Genomic DNA, 9277 nt, shown 5'->3' with positions numbered 1-9277 from the left:
AAGATCTCGGGCAAGAAAGTAATTGTATCTAAATTTTTAGTTTTAAAAAAATTATTAATTGTGACATGTCTCAAATCACTATATTAATTTATATTTATTATAAGGGTATAATAGTAATTAAAAATTAAAAATAAATTTACTGTTAAAACAAATGGTGTTTATTAACGGAAATGGGGTTATAAGTTCTTTTTCAAACGTTGAGGGGTTTTTTGTCCTTTTTCCTAAACGTTGGGGGGTTGAATGTCATTTTCCCTTAATTATATGATCTTGCAGTGCCTTTGTTTATTATTTTTCCAAATAACTGTATACATGGCAGAACGTTTGTTCAACTATATATATCTATATATACACAGCACAGATATTGCGTATATACGTTGAAGTCCTCTTAAGTTCTTCTTCAGTATTAATGACACTTTTGTCTGTCATGAATAAAAACCAGCAAATAGCAAAATATTTTGAAGTTCTCTATCTCCAATTGATTGACTCAAAATAAATATATAATTTCGTTCATTCAAGAAACTGTTCAATGTTGATTTCTTATTAGTGTAAGCTAGCCAGCTAAGGAAAAAGAAAGAATCGTTTCAGTAAAGACTAAAGAGCTAAAGAGCAATTACAAAGCAATTTCTTAATTAATATCTTGAGGAAAAACGATATAATGCTCAATAGAAGTCAAATTCAATGATTGATGACTACTTTAATGTACATTAATTTCTGGAGTAATGCTGAACTTTTCAATTAATTCTGTTTGAATGCCACATTGCTTAGTTGGGATGAAAAAAGCTTGAGTTATTTGTTAAAAATGTTACTCTAATTGTAAAGAATGTGTACTTTTTCACTTCAAGAAGTTTATCTTCAATATCTAATTACAGAAAAATAGGATATATATCACTCCAAAAAAAAAAAAAAAGACCATCTATCTATTCATCTTAGATTTTAAAGAATCTTGAACCATTTGTATATTAAACCTCTTCAATTCACATCTATGTATTTACTAAGACAAAATTTAAGATCATGAGTAGAAGATCTTGGTCTTAGTCATTCTCCTCTTAAGAACTTACCGCCAAACAATTAATAAGTTCTTCCATGTCTTCGTTATTAAATTTAGAGTAGGCTCCTTAAAAAAAATAATCTAATTGGTTCAAATATTACATAGTTTTTCATGTCAACAAGTTAACTAATTATGTTTATTAGTTACATGTGTAGGGTCGAAGTTTTTGACAGAACTCATGAACTTATCATGATCCTTAAAACTAAGAATATATGGTGTTGCTTCTATAAACTACAAAACCTGGAAAATAATTCATCATTGCCTTACTTTTATCATAAAAAATTATGGGTTAAATCATGTTAATCGATCGAGTAAAGGGGTTAAATGATTTAGCAAGTACTAAACAAGCTAAACGCCCGATCGTGTTGTAACATATTTATTCACATACAGACTTCAATTTCATAATCTGAAAACATGTTGGCGGCTATTGCCGGACAAAAATATTTGATGAGGGGATTATTGCAGATTGATTGTGATGGCAATCAAACGGGCAACAACATCATTCTGGCAAATTCTTCATAATTAATTTGACCATCACCATCCAAATCAGCTTCTCTAACCATCTGCTCCAGCTCTTCATCCGTCACTTTCTCTCCAATATTCATCATTACGTGCCTCAACTGCAAATCCATGATTGACCACTAAGTAAACAAATGTTGGAAAATTGTTCAGACTTTCTTTCGCTTTATTAATTATGCTTCTTTATCCAAGCAAATGTATAGAAGTTTCCACGAAGAACAAAAATTGATGGACATGGGAATTAATATGGGATCAAAACTTAAATTCAACCTCATTAGGTGATATGTAACCATCTTGATCCTTATCAAATACTTTGAAAGCTTCTTTCAGCTCCTCTTGAGCTTCATTTTCCTGCAACAGAAACAATTACCATTAATCTTCCCTGATCAATCTTCATCAAAGCTTGTGATTTTCATTTTCTCTAAGGAAAAATGCAAAACGGGTATTTCAGTTCATGGCGTTTTATACCTTCATTTTTCTTGCCATGAGATTCAAAAACTCCCCAAATTCGATGGTTCCATTTCCATTGACATCGACTTCACTGATCATGTTTCGGAGCTCTTCTTCTGTAGGATTCTGATCTAAGGATTTGATAGCTACGGCTAACTCTTCAATAGTTATGCAGCCTATATAATCAAACACCGTTAGTAAATAAATTGAATAATGAAAAAAAAAAGTACATATACAAAATGACTGTGGTACTAAAGTTTTTTTTTTTTTTTGGGGCGGGTGGGGGGGGGGTTTGCAAAGGTAAGGAAGATAGAATAAAAAAGAAATTAAAAAAGAGTACGAATCATGGGGAAAACTGAACCAAGCATCACAAAGGGTACACACAGACACCACCGTAACTCCACGGCTTCTAAGGTTGTCATCAGTAGGAAGTCTATCATGCAAAATACGCCAAAGCAAGCAGAGAATTTCTTGGAATGATATGCGGGCCCCAAAGTCTTTAAGTACACAACATGTTATAAGCTGAAGAAACAGTGAACGAACCATTCAGCTGGTACAAGTCCAAATCAACTTGTCATCCGTAGGAGAGCGAGGTAAAATTGTATTCTCAATTTGGGGAATAACAGGTGGGCCATATTCTGACGTAAAATATCTGGAATATTGCCAACGAGAGTCCTTAATGATATCAGAAACTAAACCTGGTAGAGAAGATGCGAAAGCATGATCTTTAGAACAAAGTGGCTGCACTAGCCACCTATCTAACCAAAAATTAACTTTAGAACCGCTCCCAATCAACCAGCGGCTGTGAGAAGAAATTAAAGGCATGGCTTCTCTGATGCCATTCCAAATTATGGAAGTTATACAAAAAGCATAATAACTATTATAGAAGTTAAGCATGAAAATCTCATCGATAAACTGGACAAGAAATTAAACATTATCAGATTGGTACCAAGAAATCATAGATGTTAAATATAATTATAGAAGCAGACGCAGTTTAATTATAAAATATGAATAGAAGCAATACAACATTACTGTGCAGTAAAACATAGCAATACAAATAAAGTTGATTGAGAAACTGTACCGTCTCCATCCCTATCGAGCATACAAAAGGCTTCCTGAAACTCAGCAATCTGATCTTCAGGCAACACATCTCCCATACTGTTCGAGTTAATATTTCTTCTGTTGAAATCGCAGAAGAGTAAAGTTCTCAGTGAGAGGAGAAAGAGAAATATAACACTTGGGAATGCTTGGAATAGCTTGATTTTCTTTCACAGCTACTTATATATATATGTATGTATGCAGATGCTTGCTAATGCTGGTAAACTTGCGCATTCTTCACGTTTCAAGGAGAAAAAGGGGAAGAAAAGGGGAAAAAAGAAGAAGGAAAAGTTACACGCATGCATTATCTTAGTCAAATATGCTGACAAAGAAAAGTTTAGTATGCATGCGTAATTTCGGTGACAAAGAAAAGTTTAGTATGCATGCGTAATTTCGGGAACCCATTAATTTGTATCAAAAAAATTTTCCATGGAAAATCTTGGAGGGGCCAAGAAGATAATTCAAACTATTTGAAATTTTATGTAGTTTATAATTATGGTCCATGGACAATGAACTATTTATTATTCCGTTATTTATATTTAAATTACCTATTTTTTTATTAATAATTACGTAATATACTGAAATACGCTTTTGCTTAATAATTATGTAATATGTAATATAATTAACGTAAAAACATTGGAGTATTCTTTTTTTTTTTTATTAAAAGGGGCTCAACATAACGAGCTAAATCGGAACAAAATGCGGCTGAGTAACCCCGAACATGTTTTGTAATATAATTGAATAAATACCCACAGGCGGGCTAATAATTATGCAACAATGACAGATATAGTTAATTAAATATATTACAAAAGGATTAAATTAATTTGTCGCCTAAAAGTGTATCTCAATGTTTTACATTATAATTTCAGAGAGGTTTTGATGAGTTTTAAAACATTAAGGAAAATTTCTGGTTGAGAAATGGCTAATTCTGCCAAAGAAGAGAAGAATTTTTGTCAATTTTCAATTATTACATATTTAAGATATTCTCCTCAATAGTAAAATCGGTTATTCAATCTAATCCAATCCAGATGTTATAAATTAACGAATGAATTAGATTGTCGATGAAGTGTTAAATTGGTTCAATTTTCTTGTATTATACCCTACTCATCATGTGTAGCCAGCTAAAGAAAGCGCTTAAAATTTATTTACGCCAGAAGAAGTTATGCTTCTTAGCTGGTTGAAAAGGGAGAAAATAATCAAAACTCTAATTGTGTGTTGAATTTCATCATTTTCTCCTCATGTTTCAAAACTCATCAATATCTCTCAGCCTTACAAAAAAATTCTGTTAACAACTTTCATTTTCTTTTATCTTTTATTATTTTACCTAAAACCACACTTATGATTGATCAGTTTATTGAAACGATAAAGCGTTTTGATATCAGCCAATGCGGCAGCATTGAACTTCTTTCATTAATAAACCATATGAAAAGAAAAATATAATTACCAATTGCACATATGGTAATTAATCAATTTTATTAAAAAAAATTAATCTTAATTTTCTCCCAAGTAATAAACGGAAATTTTCGTTTCCTATGTCTTTATTTGTCATACAAAATCAGTATACTATATTAGGACAAATCATTCAGCACATGATTAATTGCACGTATATATTTTTGTATTAAGTTAAGATTATAAGTTAATTATGTATGTCATCTTTGCAGGCCGGCTCGCCGGCCTAATATATTTTATATTTCTATATGTAAGACTTTTCTCTTTTTTTATTTTTTTCCCTAAATTTTTATTAAGGATGGTGAAAATTAATCTTTGAAATATATAAACCAATTTCTTTGGTCTAAAGTTATCATCATTAAGCAAAGTCTCAATCAATTCATCAGCTTTAAACTCAACGAAAAAGACAATTACTAGAATGTGCGAACAACAATTAAAATAAGAATAATTACCAATAGCATTTTGTAATAATTTAAATGCTAATTACTCAACATTTGAATAGAGTCGTAAGAAATTTCTGGGCACTATATTTGAATTAATTAATATCACAAATTACTTTTATGAAACTTAATTGAACGAGTCTTCTCTGCAAGGACAAATCGTATTCTTTCGTACGGAATTATTATGTACATACGGATACAATCGTCATGTATCGCACCTAAACTAAATGGGAAAAAATATTGTGTCGACCGATTAAACAACCAACCTGACTCTGAAAATTCATGGAGATTAGGTACTTTGACGAAGATATTTTGAGGTCTTGATCCATTTTTCGTTTTACGTACGCAGTGAAGAATTTTCCACACGACGGTTGGATTTTGATAATACCGACAAACATGGCCGGCCGAGTCACATTCACAAATTATGTAGTTCATATTTATATAATTATATTTTATTTTATTTAAAAGTTAGCAAGTAATTAATATATATAGAGAGAGAGAGAGAAAAAGAGACACACACACGAGGTCAAATTTTTAGCGAATTCATGGAAATAATTACAAAAATCTTCACGCCACGCATTATTGGCACGTGTTTCAAATTAGAATGCCTCATTATAGGGTTACAAGAGTGATATTATTTGTATGATCTAATTTACGAACCTAAATTTCAAATCAAACATATGGTTTCGTACTTCCGTTCTGTATAATTCTTTCAAGTATAACTTTAAGTATAAAAATATTTTGATTATTTAATTGTAAGTCGGTAAGTTAAAAAATGTTTACCAAACATTTTAACAGCGTTGGTTTGAAAATATGGCTACCGATTAACAGTTTTTAACCGGAACCTAAGTTTTGAGAAATCAAACAGCTAACAACATCATTCTGGCAAATTCTTCATAATTAACTTGACCATCACCATCCGAATCAGCCTCTAGAATCATCTGCTCAGCTCTTCATCCGTCAATTTCTCTCCGAGATTCATCATTACGTGCCTCAACTGAAAATTAATGCATGAACCAACAATTAAGATGAATAGAATTATTCAAGTAGTTTGCCAATACGTCGAGATGAATAAAATTGATGCATATATGGGGATGGGAAAATTCAAACTTCATTTTGGTGATATGTAACCAATCTTGGTCCTTATCAAACACTTTAAAAGCTTCTTTCAGTTCTTCTTGGGCTTCATTTTCCTGTTAAACATACAGTAATAATTAATTTTCCATCAAGATATGTTCATCAAAGTATAAATACATGTGATTAATTAACAAAATTGACCATACTGCATATTAGTTCAAGAACATCTTACCTTCATTTTTGTAGCCATGAGTTTCAAGAACTCCAGGAACTCGATAGTCCCATTTCCATCAAGGTCTACTTCATTGATCATATTTCGGATCTCCTCCTCCGTAGGATTTTGATCCAGTGATTTGATTGCAGAGGCCAGTTCTTCAAAAGTTATGCACCCTGCCAAATTATAAAACCATTTGGTTAATAAAAAAGATGCATTTTATAAAATATATATTGATTTTAGCAATAAGAAATTGTTTTACAGGAATCTACATAACGTTGCATTATAACCAGTGATAAAACTAAGTAAGAAACTGTACCGTCTCCATCTTTGTCGAGCAAACTAAAAGCTTCCTGAAACTCAGCAATTTGATCTTCAGGCAAGACATCTTCCGCATAAATATTATTGGACATTTTTTGTGAACTTGCAAAAATTTTAGACTTTCCAGAGAAAGCTGAGAGAAAAAATAGAAAGAGAGACAAACACAAACACTTGTTATTGGCTTATTGCTTAATTTTCACAGCTACTTATGCTCGCAATGATTGCTAAAAGTTGCTCGTCCGAAGTTCCAAAGGCAAAGCATTATTTAGTCAAAGATGCTGAATAGTATAATTTTCTGGAACCTGTTTGTTTCAAGTTTTAATTTTTTTTTTCCGTAGAAAATCTTCCACGGGCCAAGCAGAATTTCAAACTATTTGAAATATTAAATCTGGGTTGTGGTTCTTTTAGACTAATAAATTCAACAATTTGCGCTTCACATTAACTCTTTGTTTTTTTTTCTAATTAGTATATAATGTGGTGGACTTTGTGTCCATTTTCACATGCATGTGAGTGATATTGATACCAATGACATTCATAGACAAAAATTTTAATAATTTATTTTAATTTAAAGGTTGTGACTATAAATTTCTGACACAGTTTTTAAAGTGGTTTGATTTTAATTAGCATGGGGATTTTTAAATGCTAATGTTAATTATTTATTTTAATAATAATTAATAAACTTCCCATATTTGTAACTTGTCCTTTCTGCTTTGACTTTCAAAGTAATTGACTGAACACGTTCTTGATGACTTGATGGTGTAATCTTTCTTGGACCAATGGAATTAACAAATAAACAAGTCATACAAAAAAAGATCTTTATATATAAATTGTATAAATTCTTCACTTAATACAAAATATATAATGTTCGAATAAAATGATCTACTAAATCTAATGCATGCATGACCTAAAAGGGGGAGAGAGAAAAAAAAAAGAGAGAGAGAAAACACCCATAATGGCTGCACAAAACGAAAATTTCCTTTTTTATTACACAGCTGAGAAAACTAGAATTTTAGATTAATTAGCTAAACAAATTGTCCCCATCAAAAAAAAAAAAAAAAAGCAAATTGTCAATTAAATTTTGTTTTTTTTCATTTTTCAGACGGTTTAAAAATTAATGAAGGAAATTCAATTACGCGGCAAAAGTTGGCTGACTTTTCCAACTTGAGGCAAGAATATATTATATCAAATCAAATATCAATATCGATATATCAAAATGGAGCCACGTAATTAATTCGCTTTTGCTAATTTTTGGAACCTTTTAATTGTTTCAAACTCTTTTGTAGCATCAGTTTGGTGCATAAGATAAGTTTCTTTCACTTTCTAATATCGAACAGGTTCAACTAACAAGTGATTTTTAGTAACTTAATTGATCTCCTTCAACATTAACTAAAAAATTTGAAATTCAGTAAACATCCTTATCATGTTAATTCATCCTACATTAACTAAAAATATGATTTCTAATACTAATTAACCCGTTACTAATCAAAATGACGTGATCTACTTCGTCATATAGAATATAAACTTTAACAAATACAAATTTATGACGGGTACATAAGAGAAACGAACATTATAAAAAGGAGATTTTGACCACAAATAAATTTATAATGTTTATCTATGCATCTAAAACATTTTTATGAAATTGAAAAATATGATCGAAAGATAATCTAATGTGTGAATATTGATGATATCCCATCAAGACAACGTGAGTCCAGACTCCAGACCCAGCTAGCTAATGTTCAAATCAACATTCAATGAAAGTAGGTAAAGCAAAATTTTCAGTCATATTTATTAAGATTATCATGAGTATATAACAAGTCAAAGATTATCGTTCGTTCAAATTAATTCTAGCATGTGGTTGCAGCCAAATTGCCTTTAGAAAGAGCTATCAAATATGTGACTCGGATTGGGAAAATTAATTACCTTCAATTCACACTCAAAGAAAAATTATCAAGAGTCTACCTAACTTATCTTTATGCATTTTCCTAAAATCTAATTTATATATGTTATAAAACCATTTAGATCTACAATAATTAAAATAAATTGGATGACATTGCTAGTTAAGAATAATCTTAACTAATAATGGAACTTTATTAAGTTTTCTAATCATCACCAAAATTTCAATTGCCAAAAAAAGTTTAAGAACTCATTATGAACATGATTTTTTTTTAAAAAAAAGTAACTATAAATTAATTGGAAACGTAATTGATAATTATGAACAACTGTATTCTTGATAAAAGATTTATATTTCTATTATTTTCATGCCCTATAAGGAAATTTTATCACTATTAATGTTTCCAAGGAAATGAAGAAACTGAATAGAAAATATAAAGAGTTTTTAGTACTCACAAGCCAATAACTTGAACAGTCGCTGTTGTGAGGAGCAAAGCTTATAATCTCTCAAGCTTTGATATATCTCTCCAGGAATCCGCACAGCCGATTAATTATTTTCCCAATTAATTGTTACAATTGATCAGAATGTTTTTTCGCATTACTAGTATATATAATGATGGCATAAATTAACTTAAAATTTACAAATGCATGGTTATGAATTAGCTTAATTAACTAACAGAAAAAACTAAAGCTGAAGGAAAAAAGTTTTTTCTAAAACAAATAATCTACTAAAATAGTGAATTATAAACTACTAAGCAGTGTTTCTTCTGT

General features: G+C 30.4%; 1 protein-coding gene and 1 pseudogene across 1 annotated transcript; both read right to left on the bottom strand.

Annotated features, from left to right (window-relative positions):
• Positions 1 to 1408: 1408 nt before the first annotated feature.
• Positions 1409 to 3241, bottom strand: LOC18040655 (calmodulin-like protein 8). Its single transcript, XM_006432882.2, has 4 exons — positions 3099 to 3241; positions 2036 to 2193; positions 1838 to 1918; positions 1409 to 1668 (listed from the first exon to the last, which is right to left on the bottom strand). The coding sequence occupies exons 1-4, from the start codon at positions 3172 to 3174 to the stop codon at positions 1531 to 1533; spliced, it is 453 nt and encodes a 150-aa protein (XP_006432945.1). The 5' UTR covers positions 3175 to 3241; the 3' UTR covers positions 1409 to 1530.
• Positions 3242 to 5864: 2623 nt separating this feature from the next.
• On the bottom strand, positions 5865 to 6708 carry LOC18040654 (annotated as a pseudogene).
• Positions 6709 to 9277: the final 2569 nt, after the last annotated feature.

This window comes from Citrus clementina, unplaced genomic scaffold, assembly GCF_000493195.1.
Source record: "Citrus clementina cultivar Clemenules unplaced genomic scaffold, Citrus_clementina_v1.0 scaffold_5, whole genome shotgun sequence".
In the NCBI taxonomy this organism is placed as follows: Eukaryota; Viridiplantae; Streptophyta; class Magnoliopsida; order Sapindales; family Rutaceae; genus Citrus; species Citrus x clementina.
The sequence above is the reverse complement of the archived record's forward strand: the minus strand, read 5'-3'. Positions and strand labels throughout refer to the sequence as shown.

Coding starts and splice junctions, on each gene's coding strand:
- LOC18040655 (XM_006432882.2), bottom strand. CDS start 3,174: ATGGGAGATGTGTTGCCTGAAGATCAGATTGCTGAGTTTCAGGAAGCC. Junction 2,194..3,098: donor GCTCGATAGGGATGGAGACG/GTACAGTTTCTC, acceptor TTGATTATATAG/GCTGCATAACTATTGAAGAG. Junction 1,919..2,035: donor TCATGGCAAGAAAAATGAAG/GTATAAAACGCC, acceptor TTTCTGTTGCAG/GAAAATGAAGCTCAAGAGGA.